This window comes from Cibotium barometz, chromosome 30 (assembly GCF_041138505.1).
Source record: "Cibotium barometz isolate CiBa-2024 chromosome 30, ASM4113850v1, whole genome shotgun sequence".
NCBI lineage: Eukaryota > Viridiplantae > Streptophyta > Polypodiopsida > Cyatheales > Cibotiaceae > Cibotium > Cibotium barometz.
The window spans coordinates 38,208,364-38,231,892 of record NC_141075.1 but is presented as its reverse complement, the minus strand read 5'-3'; the positions used below and the strand labels follow the sequence as shown (position 1 = coordinate 38,231,892).

At 45.0% G+C, this 23,529-nt stretch overlaps 1 protein-coding gene across 2 annotated transcripts in view; it reads right to left on the bottom strand.

The window, feature by feature from the left end:
* The window catches only part of LOC147621455 (uncharacterized), a 41,669-nt gene extending 20,386 nt beyond the window's left edge, over positions 1 to 21,283 (bottom strand). The window contains exon 1 of one of the 2 annotated variants that reach the window (XM_086824194.1): positions 21,046 to 21,283. In XM_086824194.1, the coding sequence (XP_086680320.1) occupies positions 21,046 to 21,129 (84 nt within the window). In that variant the 5' untranslated portion in view covers positions 21,130 to 21,283. The remainder of the gene's footprint in view (positions 1 to 21,045) is intronic. The other variant, XM_086824193.1, reaches the window with a different exon arrangement.
* Between the last annotated feature and the right edge of the window lie 2,246 nt (positions 21,284 to 23,529).

Genomic DNA, 23,529 nt, shown 5'->3' with positions numbered 1-23,529 from the left:
AGAGGGCTGTGGACTGAAACGCATGAGCAACAGATGATTGCAGGGCTGCTGCTGTACGGCTGGAGCAAAACGCAGATGGACTGCTGTACGGCTGCACCAAAACGCAGGTATGAAGGCTGAATGCTGCTGGTTTTCAGGCGTGGAACTGAGCTGAAGATGTATGCTGAATCTAGGGCATGAACTGATGCTGAATTCAGGGCTGAAAGAGGCTAAGGACAGGCACCTAGGGCTGGGCTGAAGCTATGGATCTCAAGGGGCTGGAGAAGAAAGCTTATGGGCACTAGGGCTGGATTAGTCTTGGGCTAAAAGCAAGAGAGAGGAGAGCTCTTAGCACAATGAAGACTGAATGAGCAAAAGAGGCTCTAGGCAAGCCTATTTATACTAACTGGAGGTTGGTCATTTAATAAAGTTAATATTTATAAATGCCCAATAATGCAAATAATGATAAATAAATACTAATAAATATGGGAAAAATACCAGATAAATCCCAGTAAATTCCCTAAGGCTTTGGGGATGTTCTAAATGATGCGCAGGCATATGTATGCATATTATGCAAGATGCAGAGTGCTTTCTGATGCAAACCCTAAGGCTTCTACTGACTCTACATGCATGAATGATTCTCTCCAAGTGGGTTAAGGGACTTGACTGACTGACTGACCCACTAAGGCTGAGGAATGACCTATGTAGCTGGTGCCTAACTTATCCTGGACTGAGGATGTACAATGGGGTCACGGCGTACGACAAATATCATCCTACTGGGTTCTAAAACTGTACAAATGTTGCACTTCTGATGATGAGCCACCTTGTCACCATGCACTGAGTGCAGAGTGCATGTGACATTCCCTCCTGATTAGCTTGGCGGCAGGTTCATGGCTTCCAAGTAGTCCGCCAATAACTGGGGATACTCCTGGAAGAACTCCTCGTCGAGCCATACGGCTTCGTGGGTGCCTCGATCTCGGAACTTCGTATAGAACTGACGAATCCGTCGACCGGAACCATGCTTCCATCGATGAAGAAGGATCTGCTCAGGCTCAATAACTTCTGCCTCGTCTACCACGTCTGGCTGCTGTTCATCTGAAACATCAAACACTTCTGGACCAACATATGGTTTTAGCCAAGAAACATGGAAAACATCATGCATTGTCCAACTGGCAGGCAACTTTAACTTCATTGAGACATCACTTATCTTCTTAACTATTGGAAAAGGGCCAAAACTACGGAATGAAAGCTTGGGACAACGTTTGCCCACTTGTTTCAATCTCTGCTTCATGATACGCAAATAGACCCAATCCCCTTCCTTGAAGTGGACATCTCGTCTAGATTTATTTGCCTGTCTGCTATATGCTTCCTGAGCTTTGGTCAAGCGGTCCTTAACTGACTCAATGATCTCGGAAAATGCTTCCGTGGTTTTATTAGCCTCTAAAGATGGAGACACCATTCTCATCAAAAGAGAAGAAAAACGGCGACCAAAGGCTGCTTCATATGGAGTCCGTCCGACACTGGATGAATGCGTGTCGTTCAAGATAGCTTGGACCAACGGAAGATAGTGCTCCCATTTGGACTGCTGGTCATGACAGTATGACTTGAGGACATCAAAGGCCAACTGATTACAAATTTCTGTCTGGCCATCTGTCTGGGGATGGAATGCACTAGACAACTGCAACTTAGTTCCAAAGTTTTCAAATAATGCCCTCCAGAAATGCGAGGTAAACTTGGAATCTCTGTCTGATGTTATGGTGCTAGGCAAACCACAAATTGGATACCAATGCTTGAGAAACAGACGGGCTACGTCCTCGGCTGTGGCCGTATGCTTGCATGGGATGAGCATGCAGAACTTACTGAAGCGATCCACAATGGTAAAACACTGAGTGTTACGGGATCCAGTGGGTGCTGGTAGAGGCCCTACAAAGTCCATAGATATGTCGATAAAAGGTCCGTCGGGGATAGGCAAAGGTTGAAGTAAACCTGCCTTCTTTGAATGGGGAACCTTGACTTTTTGACAAATCTTACAGGCTTGTACATGTGCATAGACATCACGCCTCATCTTTGGCCAATAAAAGGACCGTTCTAATTTCTCGAGGGTACTGTTGATACCCCTATGTCCTCCAACTAAGGAGTCATGGGCATCATGGAGAAGAGCAGAACGCTTTTCTCGAGTAACACAGAGACGGTTCTTGTAGAACAACCAACCGTTCTGTACTGAATAGTGGCCAGGCTCAGAAGTGAGGGCCAAACTATACTGAGTACCAAACTCAGGGGAGTCGACATATTGGTCTTTCATACTATCTAAGTCCTTCCTCGTGATTTCGAGAATGGTAGCTTCTTGGACTGCCTGGATGCTGGACTTTCGACTGAGAGCATCTGCTACTGGGTTATGCTTACCAGGGATGTATTCAATCATACCTCCAAACTGTTGGAAGATTTGACTCCACCTGGCCTGTCGATCACTCCACTGGGCACTTGGCATAGTCTGAAGCCACTTAAGTGCTTGGTGGTCTGTTTTCACTGTGAAAGCCTGTCCATAAAGAAAAGGCTTCCAATGTTTGAGCGTTGTGATCACACCCAAAAGCTCTTTGTCATATACCGAATAATTCTTTTCAGCGACATCCAACTTTCTGCTGTAATATGCCACGGGTCTATTGTCCTGCTGGAGGACTGCACCTATGGCTACATTGCTGGCATCGGTGATGACCTCGAAAGGTTCGTCCCATGATGCTAACTTTAATACAAGTGCTTCTGAGGCAGCTTTCTGGAGTGCACGGAATGCATCAAGTGCCTTACCTGTAACTGAGACTTTCTGCTTGCGAGTCTTCACCCCCTTGAGCAAGTCGGTAAGAGGTGCTGCAAGGTTGGAAAACTGATGGACATGTGTGCTATAGACCTGACAAAGACCTACAAATGAACGGATTTCTTGGGCGGTCTTAGAAATATCCCAATCTAAGATCTCCTGAACCTTTGAGGGGTCCAGTCTAATCCCATCGGAACCGATGATGTAGCCCAAATACTGAACTTCCTTAACACCAAAGATAGACTTTTTGGCATTTATGTAGAGCTGGTTATCTCGCAAAAGTTGCAAGACTTTCTCCACATCTTTCTCATGCTGCTCCGCAGTGGCAAAGAAGACTAGTATGTCATCAAGGAATATGAAAACACACTTCCCAATGTGGACTGCGAAAATCCTAGACATCATCTTATTGAACGTTGCTGGTGCATTTGTAAGCCCAAAAGGCATGACTACAAACTCGTAGTGACCACGCTCTGTCCTGAAAGCTGTTTTTGGAATGTCAGCTTCAAAAATGCGGACCTGATGGTAACCACTCTTGAGGTCGATCTTAGTGAAAAACTTAGCACCGTCTAAACGCTCCAAAATGTACTCTATCCTGGGCATAGGAAACTTGTTCTTGATAGTGAGTTTGTTTAATGCCCTGTAGTCTACACAAAGGCGTGCAGACTTGTCCTTCTTTTGGACAAATAGGATAGGTGCAGCAAATGGGGAGGAAGAAGGCCGAATGAATCCGGCTCGGAGAAGCTCAGATAACTGCTTTTCCAACTCGCCCTCTAAAGTCTTGGAAAGACGATAGGGAAACCTGCTAGGAGGGTCTGATCTAGGGACCAAATCAATGTGATGGTCCTCAAGGCGAGAGGGTGGGAGATCGTCCCTAAGCATAATGTCCTGGTGTCTGGATAGGAGGTCTGCTAACTGAGGGACTGAAGATGTAAGGGATGCTACTAATGAGGGAGGGGCTGTTTGAGCACGAACATAAAGGAGTGCTCCTTCTGCTCCCTTGCGGATAGCTCGTCTGGCCTGGAGATGTGAAATCAATGGGATGCCAAGAATGCTTCTATCCCCACGAATCATGACAGGCTCAAGAAAACCTTTACAAATAGTAAAAGTGTCCTGCCCCCAATCGGGAATAGGCTCATACTGACGGAACCACTGAATTCCTAAAATCATGTCACACCCTAACAGAGGGGAGACGAGGAAATCTCGTTGAAATGAGGCCTTCTGAACTTCAAAGGCAAACTGCTGTGCCTTCTGGGAAATGTGGGTGCGAAGACCAGGTGTAAACCCGTCCACATCCAGATGATATGGGACTAATGTGCAGTTCAATTTATTAGCCAACTGGGGAGAGATGGCGTCTTCAGAACTACCCATATCGAAAAGGACTACAAACTGTCGGCCCTGGGCAGAGCCATAAGCTCGGATAAGACTCTTCTGAGCAGCATCGCTCTGACCCTCCTGCTTAGCATCAAATACCACGGATGGTATAGGATGCATGGAAGGTAAAAGTTGAACTGCATTTGAGGTAGTAGGCGGGGCTGGAGGAGCTGGGGAAGCTGTGGCAACTGTGGCAGAAGGAGCTTTGGCAGCTTGTGCCGCTTGCCATTTGTGGCAATCCTTCTTACCATGCCCTATAATATGACAGAAAAAACATCTATTTTCTGACTGATACTTCTTTTGCTCCTCTGGAGGAAGATAACCTCCAGTAATGCCTGCTTTAGCCTTTTCATCAGGGGTTTTTGTTAGGTTCTTTATCCTTCTTACCCCCTGAACTGGAGCTATTACTGCTGTCCTTCTTAGCATCTTTAGAAGATGCGTTACCTTTCCCTGACTGTGCAGCTGATTGCTGCTGCTGGGGTTTGGTACTGGACTGAGATGTCTGCTTGGGCTTGCCCCCGTTGAGCTTCATTTCTTCGTTCTGAGCAAGAGTCAGAGCCCGGTCATATGTACTTGGTTCAAAGTTACGAACTGTGAACCGAATGTTGGAGTCCAATCCACGAATGAATTGCTCCATCTTGGCCTGCTCAGATAACCCTAACTGCTGTGCTAAAGTAATAACCTTACCGGAAAACTGAAGCACTGGGGAACCGTTCTGTCTGAGTCCATAGAACTCGTCTTTCAGACCGGTCATGTACTGAGGCGGGAGAAATCTGGTCTTCAGGTCATGGACAAAGATGTCCCAGTCAAAGGTTGTGACACCTGTAGCCTGGTCAGTATGAATACTAGACCAATGCTGCCACCAAGTGACTGCCTCACCAGTGAGATGGGGAGCCGCTAAGTGGACTTTGTCTTGTGGGTCTGTGATCCTAGCTAATGGAAAATGAGCATTAAATTGATGAACAAATTGATTAACTGAAGAATGATCACACTTACCATCATACTTGCTGAAATTCGGTTGACTGCGAATGATGGTGGTTGCTGCTGCCGGCTGCTGGCTGGTGACACCTATGACTGGGGAGACTGAGGAGAGCTGCTGATACCTCAAGTGTATGGCCTCCTTTTCCCGTTGGTGTTCGAGTAGCATACGTTCTCGATCAAGCTCACGTTGGTGTTCCCGAGCGGCGAGTTCAGCCTGACGCCGGTCTTCGTCGATCCTGCGTTGGGCTTCCTCATAGTCCCGTCTTTCTTCTTTTTCTCTTCTTCTTCGGGCCTCGTCCTCTCTCCTTTGTTGTTCCATCTGAAAGAAGAGGGAGATGTAGTCGGGTGCTGCTGCTGCCTCCAAGGGTTGGAAACGCTCCATGAGTAGCTGGTTCTGAGCTCTTAGAAGAGCTATGGTGTCTGCTGTAGGCGGAAGAGCAAGGTCTCCTTCGGGGGAGACGTCTTCCGGCTGATGAGTACTCTCTCGTGTAGACATGATGCTGAAGTCGGTGGTCGTGCCGGAACGCAATCTAACCATCCGAGGATGCCCCCACGCTAGGATACGGTGTGTGTGGACTATCTGAATCTGATACCAATGTGATATGCAGCAGAAATCTTTGTATTGGTTGATCCTGTCACACAATATGCTCACACCGTCTTCTGTATCCTGAGTTTCGTGAGTTTAGCAATCCATTTCATTTACTTCAAACTTTAAAGAGATGAGAGAGAGATATGAACACTGTACACCAGATTGGGTCCCGAATTACCCACTGAAGGGCCCCCTATCCCGATAACGAGATAGTATTTGCTTTATTACTTTAGAGAGAATGACTTTGGACTGTAGATAAGCCAAACGCAAGATCTCGGAGGATCGGAGAGCGGCTGATCTGTACACTGCTGTAGAAACACCTCAATGACTTGATCTCGAGCCTATGCACTCCTCCCAAGGGCATGAGGAAGGACTGCACACCTGAGGCTCAAAGAAGAAGAAGGTGGACTGTTCTACACACTGTTAGAATGCTGACAACACATATGAATGCTGAGTTACCTTCACCAGATGACTGCTGAATGTGTTGATGATGCACAGAATGCTGGACACTGATGCAAACAACTGTTTCAAGGCTGGAAACTGCTGTAGACTGTTGCTTCAGGGCTGGAATCTGCTGTGGACAGAAACGCAGGTGTCTGGAGAGGGCTGTGGACTGAAACGCATGAGCAACAGATGATTGCAGGGCTGCTGCTGTACGGCTGGAGCAAAACGCAGATGGACTGCTGTACGGCTGCACCAAAACGCAGGTATGAAGGCTGAATGCTGCTGGTTTTCAGGCGTGGAACTGAGCTGAAGATGTATGCTGAATCTAGGGCATGAACTGATGCTGAATTCAGGGCTGAAAGAGGCTAAGGACAGGCACCTAGGGCTGGGCTGAAGCTATGGATCTCAAGGGGCTGGAGAAGAAAGCTTATGGGCACTAGGGCTGGATTAGTCTTGGGCTCAAAGCAAGAGAGAGGAGAGCTCTTAGCACAATGAAGACTGAATGAGCAAAAGAGGCTCTAGGCAAGCCTATTTATACTAACTGGAGGTTGGTCATTTAATAAAGTTAATATTTATAAATGCCCAATAATGCAAATAATGATAAATAAATACTAATAAATATGGGAAAAATACCAGATAAATCCCAGTAAATTCCCTAAGGCTTTGGGGATGTTCTAAATGATGCGCAGGCATATGTATGCATATTATGCAAGATGCAAAGTGCTTTCTGATGCAAACCCTAAGGCTTCTACTGACTCTACATGCATGAATGATTCTCTCCAAGTGGGTTAAGGGACTTGACTGACTGACTGACCCACTAAGGCTGAGGAATGACCTACGTAGCTCGTGCCTGACTTATCCTGGACTGAGGATGTACAATGGGGTCACGGCGTACAACAAATATCATCCTACTGGGTTCTAAAACTGTACAAATGTTGCACTTCTGATGATGAGCCATCTTGTCACCATGCACTGAGTGCAGAGTGCATGTGACACTCTCTCTCTCTTGCGCCAAAAAGCAACGAACATGCTTTTTCTGTTTTCGCTCCCTGCAGTTCATGCGACTGCACCAACAAACTCTTCTCTTCTTTGCAAAGCAACGACCCTTACTAAACTACCATCTCCCATCAACATGGGTCTCTTTGATGAAGAAAAAACACATACTGAATCTGAAAACAGCAGTATACACAAAAAAAACAGCAAGCTTTTTAACACATACCTTTCTTCGACCTCTTCTTCTCTACCTACCGACTTGCTCGTTCACGAGGTATGCTCTGATACCACTGTCAAATCCCCACGGATCTCCTCGTGATCGATCTTGGTTCGAGACTCGATGTGAGGATTATATTGTTAATCCTGCATATTGTGTACTGATTACTACTCAAGTAATTAAATTAGAACAAGAACCTTCAGGAGAACACTTGAGACAAGATTGAATTGACTTGTTGTTATTAAACTGAGTACAATAGGTCTCTTATATAGGAGATGAAGAGACACATTTGAAGAGGCATGTCCTTTGACGAAAGGACATGACCTTAGACGAAAGGGTACAACTTTTAGGCTAAGGGATGTGTCCATTCGATGTAGAGGCACAACCATTCATCAAGGGATACAACCATTCGTCGAAGGGATGTAGCTATTCGATGAAGAGGTACATCCTTTGGCGAAGAGTCGCAACCAGTCGAGGGTAGGGGTTCCCTTTGGCTGATTACTCTTTGCATCTGCAACAGTAATCAGCAATGAAGAGAGAATCTGATACATAAATACGTCACAATCGTGACATTCCCTCCCATTTAAAATAAAACCCAGGGGTAGTTGTTGTGACTCTGGAAGAAGGGAAATGATTGTATTGCTTCTGCATCCAAAGCTCTAGCTGCTAGATCCCATGTCATGGCATTATTGTTGACCATAACAATCTTGCATATACCAAACTGAATATTAACTACATCTGCAACTTGTCTCATCTTTACCAAAAGCATGAGAATCATATCTGTAACTTGAGTAGAACTTTTGTTAACATCATTGGGAACTTCGAGCTTTGTCCAAGAAAAGATTGAATCTTTATTTGCTTCAAGTGAAACTATTGGTAAATTATCTGATTGTGTCGCCACGCTTTCCGGCTGAGAGGCGACAACCACCTGTTGGATGTCTGAAAGGGATTCCACTAATTTTTCTGGAACACAAAAGTCTTCAAGTGTTGTCGTAGGTTGAGAAGAAATATCTTCCATATGCTTTTCTTTGCTCAGAAAGTTGTTCTCGAGACAAGATATGTTCAAAGATTCATTTGCAGCGACTAAAGTCATGCTGCAAGAGTCTGCATCTGATTTATCCTTTGCACCACTGAAGGTAAGGACTGGAGTCTTCATTTTTGAAGAAGAATCATCATTCACCATGGCGTCAGGTATCCGGTCAGAGACAAACACTCCATTTTTCACGGGCGGTGACGAGGGTATCGCTTCTGCCTGGGTCACGGCAAGAAAAGGAGTTGTGGACATTGTATTTGTCACACATGTACAAGAATCTTCTGAATCTTCAGCTTTCTCAGCAGGTATTAAGGCTTCCAATGTAGAAGGGGGAGGTTGAGGTTGTTTGCGCCTCTTAGACCTCTCAAGGATCTCAAGGATCCTCTTGCACAACGTGAGAATGAGTAAGTCTTCAACACTGCCACCAAGAGCTTGCAAGGACTTGAATGTAGGGCATTGCTCGCGAGGGAAAACTTGTCCAACGTCGCGGCGTTCACGACCGAGTACTCGACTAGGGTCGGACACACGTGCCACTAAGTAAGCCCATCTTGATATGACTGATTTCTTTCCAAGATGTGATCCTTTGGAAGCTTCATGTTGCTGCTTCTGTTGCTGATGATTCCAATAAGAAGTTGGTTGCTTAGAACCGTAACATTTCCAAGAATATCCATGCTGAGGCTTGCGTTGCTCGCACGAAGATACTTTGTGTCTGGTTGTCTCTGAAGAACCATGCTTAGGGTGAGAGAATTTTTGTTGAGAAACATGTTGAAGCTCATCGATACGAGCTTTTGGTTGTTGATGGAACATGGCTTCAAACCGCTGGAATGCAGCTTGTTGCTTTGCATTTTGCTGCTCCAAGGATTTGTTTATAGCCATCAATATGGAGGCCATCTCTTGATCATAACATTGTTCACCGCATCTACCCGGTACTGAGATAATCCTGGGGCAAATGTGATGCATGTGGTGCAGGAAGTGAAACTCCTCTAGGAATTGGAACTGGTTCCGGCATGGGGGAACGAGGAGGGCTGTGTTGGGGAAGAAGAGCCTCGGGGATCTCGTCGATGTAACTCAGGTAAGAGATGTGCCCGAAAAGTTGTCCATGAAGCATGCACGTAGAGGGCGAGAGCACACAGAGTATGTGGTGTGAGCAAAGCCAGGAAAACCCACAAACAGCCAGGAAGAAGGGCACCTATTCGCTGGGGAGAAGGAGGCGAGCAAAAACTAGGCGACATCCTGACAGCCGGGGGGGGGAGGCGGTGGGTGGTTTCCGAGTCGCCCACGGTGGCTGTTCACACCAGCAAATCCCAAACGGACGCCCAGCGCACGCCCAGCGGGTTACGCACGCCTGTTGGGTTTGTTTGGGTTTTTTTTTTTTAGATACCCACGTGGCAATAGTACGTGTAAAAAATATTTTTTTTGTTTGTTGTTTTCTTTGATGTAAAGGTGACGGCCTGGAACACGTCACCGAATGAAAAAGGATGCGCCGCTTCAAGGCCTGGACGTGTCGCGTGCTGACTGAATGGATGCGCCGCTTCGAAGGGGTGCTGCCAGCAAAGCGAAGAGGCGAAGAGGGGGGGGGGGCTCCATATTCAGCAACGAAGGGCACCATTTGTGAACGCTTATCACCACCAGTTAGCAGGGAGGGAGGCAGGGTAGTCCGGAAATACAGCAGGGGTCCCTCTCTGCTATACACACAATGCGTGTGTATGGGTGTGAGACCTTGTGTTCTTGTTTACATTACTTTGAGCAAGGATTCACGCCAAGTCCACCATCGCTCTGCTTCTTCCATACAACACCGAGAGGAGAGGTGGATGAGGGAGTACCGCGGAGAGGGTGAGGGCTTCACAACCCACGGGTAGGAAAAATTTGCTTTGATACCACTGTGAGGATTATATTGGTAATCCTGCATATTGTGTACTGATTACTACTCAAGTAATTAAATTAGAACAAGAACCTTCAGGAGAACACTTGAGACAAGATTGAATTGACTTCTTGTTATTAAACTGAGTACAATAGGTCTCTTATATAGGAGATGAAGAGACACATTTGAAGAGGCATGTCCTTTGACGAAAGGACATGACCTTAGACGAAAGGGTACAACTTTTAGGCTAAGGGATGTGTCCATTCGATGTAGAGGCACAACCATTCATCAAGGGATACAACCATTCGTCGAAGGGATGTAGCTATTCGATGAAGAGGTACATCCTTTGGCGAAGAGTCGCAACCAATCGAGGATAGGGGTTCCCTTTGGCTGATTACTCTTTGCATCTGCAACAGTAATCAGCAATGAAGAGAGAATCTGATACAGAAATACGTCACAATCGTGACACTCAAAACCTGCAAACAAACGAACAAACAAACAAGCAAGGGAGTGCAGGCCTGACTCACCTCCCAACCATGACAGCCGTGGGCAGTCGTGGGCAAGCCCACAGACTTGGCTGTCCCCACCGAGCCACGAGCTAAGCTAACTAGGATGACGTACCGACCAATCTCCTCCTCGCGACGTCGCATACCGCCACGAAGCTGCCCTTGCGGGCCTCGAGATCGCTGCCGGCCTCGGCTGCGTAAAGCAGGTGCACGTCTGCACTAGATCCAGGCTCCAAGACCATAGAGCTCTCACAAACTCGCGAGACTCTCTATATCCCAATAACTAACCTTGGCCACCCTTTTATAGGCTCTTGGCCGGTCATCGGGCGTCCACACTTGGGCGCTCGCCCGTCCATACTTGGGTGCCCGCCCGTTAGTATTTCCCTAACTCAGCTCCTCAATCAGCCTGCCTAGTTCCAAGCTTCCCCAAGCCTCGAAACTAGTCTTGCGTGCGTGTAGCACACGGTAGATACACACTGTGCACATGACACCATCCCTCAGGCTGCTCCTTCTCGTGGCTCTCAGGCGGCTGCAATCCCTCAGGCTGCTCCTTCTCGTGGCTCTCAGGCGGCTCCTTCCACCATCTCTCAGGCGGCTGCTTCTGTCCTGCAGACGGCTGTACCCTCCGCTGGTGCCTGCGCTTGTTATCCAGCGGGCTGCCCACTACACAGCAGGCGGCAGCACCTGCAACCGGGTGTCTCCTACCCGTCAGCGGCTCCTGTCCTCTCCAGCAAACAACTGCGCCTACTCCACCTCCTCTCTTGCCAGGCAGCTGCAGCCAGGTGTTACATCTTCAACAGGCGCTGCTCCTTCTGTCCAGCAGGCTGCACACAACTGTGCGCCTCCATCTCCTCCTCCAGGCTGCTTCTTCTCCCTCAAGCGGCTGTACCTTCTGTACGTGGCTGCTGTTCCTTCAGTTGGCAGCTGTGCTCCTGCAGCCAAGCGACTCCTCCTCATCCGTTCCATAGGCGGCATCTCCCTTCTTCAAGTGGTTACGCCTCTCACAGCAGGCTGCTCTCCTCAACCTCCTCGATAGGCTACTGTGTCTTGGTGTCCCTCTCAAGTAGCTGCACACAGATACCTCGCGTATTGGTCTTCCATCTGCAAGCTACAAGTAAGTGAATTCAGATTTAAGTAAAGAACTTTGTTGTAAATCTGATAAAGGATCTTCTCTATGCCTAACACCCGTTCGGTGCCGGGTAGTCCAAGCTTTTGGAGAACCACGGTCCAAAGGTGCCGAGATCGGGAGAGCCAAGCGTTAGTACGGGAGCGCCTGTTTGTGCGTGGTCCTGGAACACCAGTGGGGCGCTCTCCGCGGAGTCCAGTGAAGGCAGAGGACCGTAGAGACTGGACCACTTAAGTGGTCACTCTACTTCGAACATCTACTTCGAGCCTTTTGTTTGGTACTGTATTCATTTGTACATGGACATCATATGGTTCTTTGAACCCATGGAGCATTGTATTTGTTAAATACTCCCAATAATATATCATATATCGAGGGGGCGGTCGGCCCGTTCCGGCCCCTATGCTGGTGTCCATCTATTTCATTTCATATCATTTCAAACTTCAGTTGTTATTAAGTTGTCCATTTCAAATTGTGATATTAAGTTGTGCTTTTACACGTGTGGGTGTCCAACGGAGTCTATTCCCACTTGACGGGATCGGTTTCATTGGTATCAGAGCACGGTTGTTTCCCTCTTCTTAGTGGGGAAACGAACCTGTGTATTGGACACCCCGCTTCTAGCACACTTAACACAATGGACAGCCAAGGCAACCCTTTGGAAGTGCCTAATTCGAGGGGTCCATCTAGTGCCTCTCGTGGTTCTGATGCTCTACGAGGAAGGCACAAGCCTCTTGAAAGGGTTAATGATAGTGGTTCAAAGGGACAACTGTCTCGAGGAAAGACAGTCATGCAAGAAGAAGAGCCTGATGCAATGAGGGCTGAAATGGAGCATATGAGAAAGCTTTTGCAGGCACAAGAGCAAGCATAGTTTTTTCAAACGTCAATCAAACGTCAAACGCGAACGAGTATGAAAGTATGATACGAGTTTGATTCAAACCCTTGACCTGAATCAAACGCAACCCTAATTTTTTAGCATTTTTTAAACAAATCCATATTTACTTGAACATTAAAACATCATAACATGAAGCACCTCAAAACTAGCAATTGAATTGAAGCAAATGAAAATTGAAAATTGAAATGCGCATTGTGCACTGCGCAAAGTTCAAACTGCAGTGTAGACTCTAGAGTGACTAGTGTAGAGTCTAGACTCTAGAGAACAAAAGCCAGCTGATACAAAATGATAAAGCCAGGGGAAAAAACCCCTCCTAAAGAAGGTAAAAAGTGCCCTGGCAACTACAGAACTAAACAACAAGGAAGGAAGGGGAGATGGTCATGACTCATACAAACTAGACTCTACGCGAGTCTTCACCTAAATGAATCATGATAGATCATTCTCTGAAATAGAGTCATCCTCCCCTTCTTCCTCCTCCTCCTCATCATCATCATCATCATCGTCATCATCATCATCATCATCATCATCATCATCATCATGCTCACCAAGGGAACTGGTGCCAACGATATCACTTCTGCTTGCCCCCGTATGCGATAATGAGGCTACAACATCCTCTTGCTCCTCTTCTTGTGTCTCTTGCAATGCAAGAAATCTATCATCATCATTCTCCTTGTTAATCATTTCCAATGTGACCTCCATCTTTTCGTAGCCTCCTTGCTTGATCTTGTTGATAAGGCGAAGGTTGGTGTGAATGTATACAAGATGCTCTGTTCTTTTTGGAAGCAACTTGTTCCTTCTCTTTGTTTGGATAAGAGAGAATGTGCTCCAATTTCTCTCACATGGGGAGGCACAAGTCCCTTGTGAGAGCACCCTTATAGCCAGCTGTTGCAATTTGGGTGTCTGACTTGATAAACCAAGAATATGTGCCCTTATTCGCGATGGACCACCATCCCAAGTGTGCCCACAATATTTGCATCTACATGTAGTCTGGCCTTTTTCAGTTGTTTTCAAAATGGACACATGCTCCCATTCAGCTTTGCGCTTTCGTCCCATTTGCACAAGTTAAAACCCTGTTACCAACTTACCTGTATATTCGTCCCGAGTCCCGACTCCCACCTGCTGAGTCCCACCAGTGGAAGGTGCTTGCTGCTGCTTGCTGGCGAGTGGCAGTACTGGGCCTTCAAATTTCAGTAGAGAAAGACTGCTGCTCGAGAATCGATGGGCTGTGTGCACTGTGTGCAGGGCTGACTCAGCCTGCTATGCCTGCACAGTCACGCAAGAGAGAGAGATGGGCTGTGTGCACTGTGCAGGGCTGCCTCAGCCTGCTGTGCCTGCACAATCACGCAAGAGAGAGAGATGGGCTGCCCGGCTGTGTGCACTGTGCAGGGCTGCCTCAACCTGCTGTGCCTGCACAGTCGAGCAAGAGAGAGACTCGAGAGAGTCTAGACTCAAGACACGATGGGCGGGCAGATTCGTCACTCGAGAGAGAGTGGGCGCAACTTGCAAGAGAGATACGCTCGACTCCCTTGACACGATGGGCGGGGCGAAATAGAGAGAGACGGTGGGCGGGGGCGCAAGAGATGCGATGGGCGACGAAGCGTTAAAAAAAACCCCCAAAAAAGTCCACGTTTGAAATTTTTTTCAAACGTTTTTTTTTTCAAACGTTTGTAAACGTTTGCTTCGCGTATCAAACGCGTTTGAATGCAACTATGAGAGCAAGAGCTGAAATTTTTGCATGAAGATCCCCATGTGCAAAGTGCCATTGAAGCAAGGAAAGCCAATGCGGTTGATGTGACTTTTGAGTCCATGGCACGGGAAGTAGGCAAGAAGCCAAGAGAGTTGGCACTTTCTTACCTCCTCCGCAAAGGTGACATCAAAGAGGGGGAAGACAGAGAGCTGAAATTCAGAAATCCACCTCGCTTGAAGCATGGAGATCCCGCATCTCAAAGGTTGAGGTCATTTATGCAAAAGGAAGAGGTGACAGTCACCTCTCGTCATGCATCTTCTCCACAAGGCACAAAGCCTGACAGGTATATGTATGCTAGTGCTCATGGAGGGCATGAAGATCACATGCATTCAAGACATGTATCCCATGCTAGGGGTGACAGGTCTGCCGCTAGAAGAGCTTTGTCTTCTCAGTTGTCTCATGGAGAGACATTGCCTTATGCAGGAAAGTCACATGCATCTGATTCTCAAGTTCGTGGAGCACATGCCACCGTGCTTCATGAAACTTCCATGATGACCCATGGAGCCCATGCAGATAGGGCTGCCCCGTTGAATAAGGGGAAAAGAAAAAGAGAAGACCATGAGCCTCATGCCAGAAAGCTCAAGGAATTTAAAGCAGGTGACAAGTCTGTTAAGTTTGATGTTTTTCATGGAGAGCATGATGCTTCCAAAGTGTTAGCATTTGTGGCACAGTTTGACATTGCTTTTAGCAATGAGGACTTCACTGAGAAGTCTAAAGTACGCCATGCTAGCATGTTTTTGAAAGGAACCGCTGCTCATTGGTGGATCACTGAAAAGATCACCAAGGACCCCATTTGTACCTAGAAGGAATTTAAGGACAGATTCTATGCTCAATTTTTGCCACCAAATGCGGAGCAAACTCTCACCCAAAAGTGGGATAGACTTGAGCAAAGAGATAATGAAAGCGTGCAACAGTATGTCAACAAGTTTTGGAAAGTGTTGCTGGAGGTAACTCCCTTTATGCAAATCACTGAGGATGAAAGAAAGAGGAAGTTTCGCTCTGGATTGCAACCAGCTTATCGTTCGGGCATTGAATTGCACCCGAAACATACTTTGCAACAACTCACAGCCTCTGCTCTTGCTACGGAGCAATTGGTGCTCAAAATTAAGCAGGATCTAAATGAGCTTTTAGAGAAAGGTTTGGTTCAGCCCAGTTCCTCACCTTATTGCTCTCCTGTACTTCTTGTTCAAAAGAAGGACAGATCATTCCGCATGTGTGTGGACTGTAGAGCTTTAAATAAGCTTACCATCAAGAACAGATTCCCAATTCCGCGTATTGATGACATTTTGGATAAGCTCGATGGTTCGGCTTGTTTCAGCTGACTTGATTTGAAGAGTGGTTATCACTAAATACGAGTGGTGCCACAAGATGTCCATAAAACTGCATTCAGAACAGCCTTTGGATTATATGAATTTTTGGTAATGCCTTTTGGTCTCACCAATGCTCCTGCGACGTTTAATCGTATGATGGATAGGATATTCCGACCCCATCGCAAATTTACAAGAGTATTCTTTAATGATATCTTGGTTTTCTCCAAGAATGAGCAAGAACACAGAACTCATTTGGTCACAGTATTCGAAGAGTTGCGGAAGCATAAACTTTTCATTAATGCCAAGAAAAGTGAGTTCTTCCTTTCAGAGATACATTATTTGGGACATATTGTATCCAAAGATGGAGTAACAATGGATCCTACAAAGATAGAGACCATTCGGAATTGGCCCAAATTGCAAAACGTACATCAAGTACGTAGTTTTCTGGGATTATGTTCATATTATAGGCGTTTCATAAGGCATTTTGCTATGATAGCTACCCCTCTACATGATCTCACAAAGAAGAAAACCACTTTCAAATGGACTTCAAAAGAACAGGATGCTTTCTTGCAGCTCAAGCATGCTATCATATGTGGTCCCGTATTGATTGTTCCTGACTTGCACAAGTCATTCGTAGTTGAATGTGATGCTTGTGGTGATTGCATAGGAGCTGTCCTAAATCAAGAAGGGCATGGAGTGCAGCAGCCTCTGTGGTGGACCCTGAGTTTCAGGGTAAAGGGCAAGAAAGTGACACAGAGGTGAGCAAGCTATGGAGACTTGTCTTGACTCGAATTGTGCCTAACCCAAATGTTAGGCGGAAGATCCGTGACCAGTTGTCCAAGTATGGGAGCTTTCAGGGCTCTTATGGAGACATGGATGCACAAGATGATCGCTTCAAAGTTGGGGCTGCTTTGTGGTGGGAAGATTTTGGTTCGGATGGACCTGAGCTTCAGCATCTAGCCATCCGCATTCTCAGCCAGGCAGTGAGTTCCTCTTGCCTAGAGCAACTTTGGAGCTCATACAATCACATTGCATCGAAGAAGAGGAACCGTCTTGGGGTGGAACGGGCAAATGATCTAGTCTTTGTGAGTGCAAACTTGTGAATGCTTTGCAAGAGTGCAACTACAAAGGCTGATGCATTTACCGAGTGGGAGATGTCTCAGGATGATGAGGAGTTGGAGGAGCAAGTGGAGGATATCTCTATGGAGCCTGCACGCATTGCAGGGACCCATGATCGTGAGGCTAGCACTTCACATGCCCCTTGAGGCTTTTTGACATTTGTACTACTCTAGTGATAGTCTCTTTTTTGTATGCCACTTACGTGGTTAGGGCCTAGGCCTTTGCCCTTGTCTTTTGCTTTAGCCTTTGGCACTTGGGTCCTGGGTGCCCGATCTCCTTTTTTGTAACACCCATTTTTTTGCTAGTATGACTTAATATTGATGCTTTGGAAGTGTAAAGTGACTTTGTTTTAGTATTGTTAAGTTTCTTGAATGAGTGCATACTTAAAATTGAATATTTTGTATGCCGTCCCCCGTTCCCCGTCCCATGTTAAAGTGACTTTGGAAGTGTAAAGTGACTTTGTTTTAGTATTGTTAAGTTTCTTGAATGAGTGCATACTTAAAATTGAATATTTTGTATGCCGTCCCCCGTTCCCCGTTCCCCGTCCCGGTTCCCAGGAATCCCCGTCCCCGTCCCCGTCCCCGTCCCATGTTACCATGGGTCAAGCACATGAGTGTCAGCGAAAAGCATTTTCAACACGTAGTAATCTATAAGAGAGCAGCCAAAAAGGAAATACAAGGGCTGGAAAAGCAGTGTGGTAATCATGTGCTGGCAATAACCAAAGGTTGGAGAGGCAATAAAGCAAGTCAAAAAGCATGTGTACGGACTGGTTTTGCTGAATGATGTCTTCTTCTACCTCCTCTTCTAAAATGTGCCAATTTCCGAGAGAGAGAGAGAGAGAGAGAGAGAGAGAGGGTGGCTATTGGGCCACCTCACCTGAGGTCACACCTCTTCAATAAATGGAGAGGGTGCCCACTATGTTGTCCACAGTGCCTGGCCGGCTGCCATCTAATAAATGCCCGGACTTGCTTATAATCTATCTGCCCACACTTCAATGAAGTGTGAACTGGCAAAACAGAAGAATGAGCAGTAACTCTCTAACAAACATAAACAAAGAGATTAGAATCACACCTACCACATGTCTACAGCCCGCAAGCAAAGAAATCAGAATACTTAATTCACGTACACCGTTCACGGGAGGGCATCCCCTGCCTATAAACTACACATACAAGTCTTACAGGCAATAAAACAATTCCAAGCAAGGAGTTATACCATGCAATGCACAAAATGTTTCGGACAATCTCCCTTTTTAGCTAGTGGCCATTCCCAAGCGTAGACATTACGTCCCTAGGCTAACAGGAATACCGTACTCTGAATCTAAGCACAGACCAGTAGATGTAAGTCCTGTGCTATGAGGTGTCATGTCCACACTATGGATCCCATCGGAAGCGCAGAGAATGCCCAAAGGACCCGGCTTCTAAACAGTTGACCGCAACTGAAAAGCTTGGGCAGAGGTTGGGGCTTTGAAGTTAGAGAGAAATTGATGGGAGCAAGAGCACAAAGTGCTGATTCCTGAGCCGTGGCTAGATGGAAAAACTCACATGTATGAAGGAGCCTCAATAAATACTAAATATGTAAGTCATGAGCAGACAACCTGAAGGGCTGACCGACCTGGCCTATATAGAGGCTAGGCCAGTTTTAGTGTGTGTGAAGACACCTCAGTAAATACTAAATATGTGTGAAGGCGCCTCAGTAAATACTAAATATGTAAGTCGTGAGCAGGATATGTAAGTCATGAGCAGGCTGACAGCCTGAAGGGCTGACCGACCTACATATTTTGGGCCTATGTAAAGGCTAGGCCAATTTTAGTCTGATCATCTACCCCCCCAAGTCGAGCGTCAAGAATTAGATTTTCCTTTTGGGAAGGCCAAAGGCTATAGATTTGTATAGAACATATACATCTTTTTGTATGATACGAATATACTGAAAATACAGCTCTCTCTCTCTCTCTCTCCTCTCTGTCTTTTTTGGTGATTTGCGTTGACGTTCCTATTCAGTTACTTAGGGCTGAAAGAAGACACTCAGAGCTTCCATGCATGTGACATTGATATCAAAGCATCACGCTCAGCAAAGCTAAGTGCTGAAGGTGTCCCAGGAAGGTGCATAGGTCCAAGTGGCAAGGAGAGTAACACAGCCAAGGTAATAATCCCATGGTGCTGGTCAGTGTCAGCAAAACCCAAGGGGATGGCAGCCCTAAGGGTCGGTATGCCATTTGGGGCATACCAAGGAAGACGCCGGTAAACAGTTCCAAGGGGGTGGAACAAGGATGCCAGGATCAACCTCAGGAAGGAGACCATTGTAGTGTTCAGGGATAGGGCATGAAGGCAAGGGGACAAAGTGGAACAGATGCACAAGTCTCAAAACTAGATTTGGGGTGGAGTCAAGGACATGGCAAGGTTTTCAATGACAGGGTTGCCAGGAAGGAAGAATGAAAGATTTGGGAGCCCAAGAGAAGACAAAAGGGATGATGACAGTCATCCAAGGTCAAAGGTTGGAATCCCATCATCAAGTTTGGCAAGAGGGGATGCCATTGTTGTATTCCAGGCAAATCCCTGAAGTTGGTAACAGATAAAACATTAGGGTTTGGGCAGTAGCAACCTTAGGAGCAGGCCAGGACCCTGTCGGCCAGCATAAGGAGCAGTCAGCCATATGGGAAAAGTCACATGTGTGAAGACACCTCAGTAAATACTGAATATGCAAGTTGTGAGCAGGCCAACAGCCTGAAGGGCTGACCGACCAGCATATTTTGGGCCTATAAAAGGCTAGGTCAGTTTTAGTCTCATCATCTACCCCCTTTTGGTACAGGTCAAGGGTCTAGAATTAGAGTCTTTAGATTCTCCTTTTGGGAAGGCCAAAGGCCACAGATTTGTATAGAACATATACATCTTTTTGTATGATATGAATATTACTGAAAATACAGTTATCTCTCTCTCTTCTCACTGTCTTTGTTGGTGATTTGCATCAAGCTTCCTACTCAATTACTTAGGGCTGAAAGAAGACACACAAAGCTTCCGCGCATGTGATATTAACCTAGAAATTGAGAAGTTTTGAACAAGTATGTTGGTATGACCCTAACATAAAAGCCCAATTTCCACGCTAATCTTAAAAAGTTTATTTTATATAGCCTCAAAATCAATAAATCGACCCCAATTGAAAATGTAAATTTCCAAGTATTGAAGGCATGTTAGAAACAGATGCAGGTAGGTATGGAAAGCTTAGAAAGAGAATTTTTCAGCATGGACATCATGAATAAAAGAAGAGAAGTAATGAACGAGGCTTTGGCAGCATTTGCCACTCGTCGGCAGCCGGCCACCAAACAGCCAAGGTCCAGCCACAAGCCATGTGAAACAGCTGCAAGGTGAAATAGTTCTTCATTTTACAATTTGTTGGACCGTATCGCGAGCCATCTGCTTTTTCAGAAACTTGACAAAATCGATGTACCTAGGATTATAAATGTCTATCTAGTCCTACTCTGGTCTCTATTAACTGTTCCAGCTACCATGCCAAATAATCCTTGGGCTGAACGAACTACACCTAACACCTTACTATATCTGCTCCAAGTAAAACAACCCAAAGTAGTGAGTAAATCCTTACCATATCTGCTCAAAAAATACCTAAAGTAACTAATCAATCCTAATTTTTTGACATTATTGTAAGGTTTTGGCCATGTCTAATTTCCAGTTTTGCTTTGATCAAACGTAATAGAGCTTCACGTGACCTTGCCCTATTGCAATAAATTCCTCGAACATCATGCTAATTGATTACAGAAACGCATTATTATGCATCCACGTTGAGAAATGGCATACATGCCGTTCACAACTATAAACCCATAGAAAAGGCCTAACCCTAAATAGGACTTCAAAACCTGATTTAAACTAATTACACATGATAGAACAAAACAGGAAACCCTAATTTGAACTTACAGGACCCTAAACCCTCTAAGGGAGAGCATAAACCCTAATTAGACACAAGTTCCATCAGAACTTCCAGGATTAAGCCGCAAGAACCACCATCCTATTTGGGCTTCAAGAATCTAGGAACCTTAACCCTAGAAAACAATACCAAACATACCTTCTTTGTCCAGCCAGGAGGCGCGTTAAGCTGCTCCTTGTCGGAAACAAGAGGGGATTCTGGAGCAGGGGCCTGACCGTCCATGGTGAAATCGCAGGAGCAATTCAAGGCTCAACAGCGAGTGTGCATTGGCTCAAACGGCTCCGCATGCTCGCGCTAAAAATGGAGCGTGAGGTTTTCAAAATATTTACTAAATTTGGTACCACACCCTTTCCATGCCTAGCTAGTCTTTCACATATTTGGATGTCTCATAAAATGGGCAAGATTTGTCCCATTTACCTTGGCCAAAGTTATTTAATGCAACTTGGCCATGAGCTTTTTTTTCAGCACATTTAGAACATAGAAATCCTTTCCAAACTTTGGTCAAAATGCATTGAATGGCTTCATAAAGACACGATAGTGATCACGATTCACTAGGGGGCAATTTCCACAAAGCTTTTTTGTGGTTGCTCCAAGGGAAACTTGGGGCCTGTTTCCACGTGCACCCAGGGACGAAGCCACTTCCAGCTTGGCTAAACACTGGCAACCAAGCTTTCGTTTCCATGAAAGCTATAATTTTTGAATTTCAAACATGTCCTCCATATAAATAAAAGAAATGTGCATTTACATTCTCGCCCTTCTGCTCGTTATTAGAAGAGTTAGGGGTAATTTGAAAAAAGGGGTCAAAAATAGGGTGTCACTGTTGGATGCCATTCAGTTGTGAGTTCAACTGATAGGGGCCGCCATGTATCCAGGCTGCAACCTAGTTGCCTCTCACCAAAAATCTCCCTATCCATAGAAAATTAAATCTAGTTGAGGGATTTCAACCAGTTTTGCGGGTCCACACGCATCCAGCTTCTACATGGAAACTAGACCTTGGAAGTTCCGAAAGGAATTGTGGAGACTGTTGGTCCAAGCCAATGGAAATCAATACTTATATTTTACTCTCAAGTCAAGCTATAGAGTAAAGGTGTTAACTAACACTTACTCTCAGATCACAAACCCATCCTTATAACCCTAAACAACACCTCCCACGGGGTCAAGGCAAGATGGGTTCACTTTAACCCTAAAAACTTCCGACTCCCATATATTCATCTCCCCTCTTATTAGATCTCCAAAGAGGATTGAGGCATGTGCCCATCCGAATACCCAAATGTTGAAAAAAAGTCATCCCCAAGTCCATAACTGCTATGTAGTACCATATGTATAACTTGAACAAAAGTAGTAAACCAAAGATAAAAAATATAGTATTGTTTACTAGTAGATGCAATTCACTTATGATTCACGGTCTGAGGCTAACTTATAGATAGAAAAAAATATACAATCATCTCTCTATAGTATACTAGTTGAGTCTTTTTCAACATTATCTATCACTTTGTCTATTGTTTAAATTGTGTTTGTAATTCCTTTGATTAATTATTTTGTATATTGTTTGAATTATGTTTGTAATTCCTTCTATCATTTTGTTTGAGGTTGACTTATAGAGAGAAAAAAAGATAAATTAAAAGTCATAAACTATTGTACTACAATCATCTCTCTATATTATAATAATATAGAGAATTTTGAGTCTTGTTCATCAACATTATCTATCGCTTCATCTATTATTTAAATTATGTTTGTAATTCCTTCAATTTATTATTTAAGTAGTTGATTTAGTTGAATTGATCTAGATGTCTTCTAGAAATTTTTAATCAATAACTTTAAAACATCCTTGGAAATGGTAATAGGTGAAAGGCTTGTTGGCTCGACTCATGTCTAGGCCTCTTCCATTCATAATGTTGATACTTGTGTATCAGTTGGTGCTAAGACTATCATCTTAATACCTGGTTTTGAACTCCTCAAGCTTTTTACTAAATCATAAAGGATTTACACTCATGTAATCAATCTTTCTCACCTTAAATTTAGTAAGTATTTCCTACAATATTATGTTTTAAACAAATATCTCTTTTAAGATTACTCCGAGATACAATTTTGTTATCAAAATGTACACAATAGAGAGCTTTGAGGTAGGAAGGGGGTAGTAGATTGATTTAAAATACTTGACCACTAACATGAGTTATACTATATACCTCCTCTCTATAGTGATTAATAGGATCATCTGCATAAAGATAATAATGATAATACTTTTAAATATTTTCTAGAATGTATGAATACTTTAACATTGAAACATGATGTCCCTAGAGTGTATTGAGTTAATTAAAAGATTAAATTCTGAAACATGATGTTATGGGTAAAATTTATAATTGCCTCAATGACATTGTGGGTGTAAGTTATACTATAATGGATGTGCTCAGCTAAAAAATTGCCCCTTGCTCAAAATTTCCCTAAAATTATAACACAATAAGGAAACACATGTATTGGAGTAAAATTAAGACACATTGTTAGGGTGAGTAGTGTGAACATAGGGTTTATAGTATCTAAGGATGGGATATTTGTGGGCACAATCAACACAAGCAGTCATAGGTTAGCTAGAGTCAAAGTTAGTTAAGGAAGTTTGGGGATTCT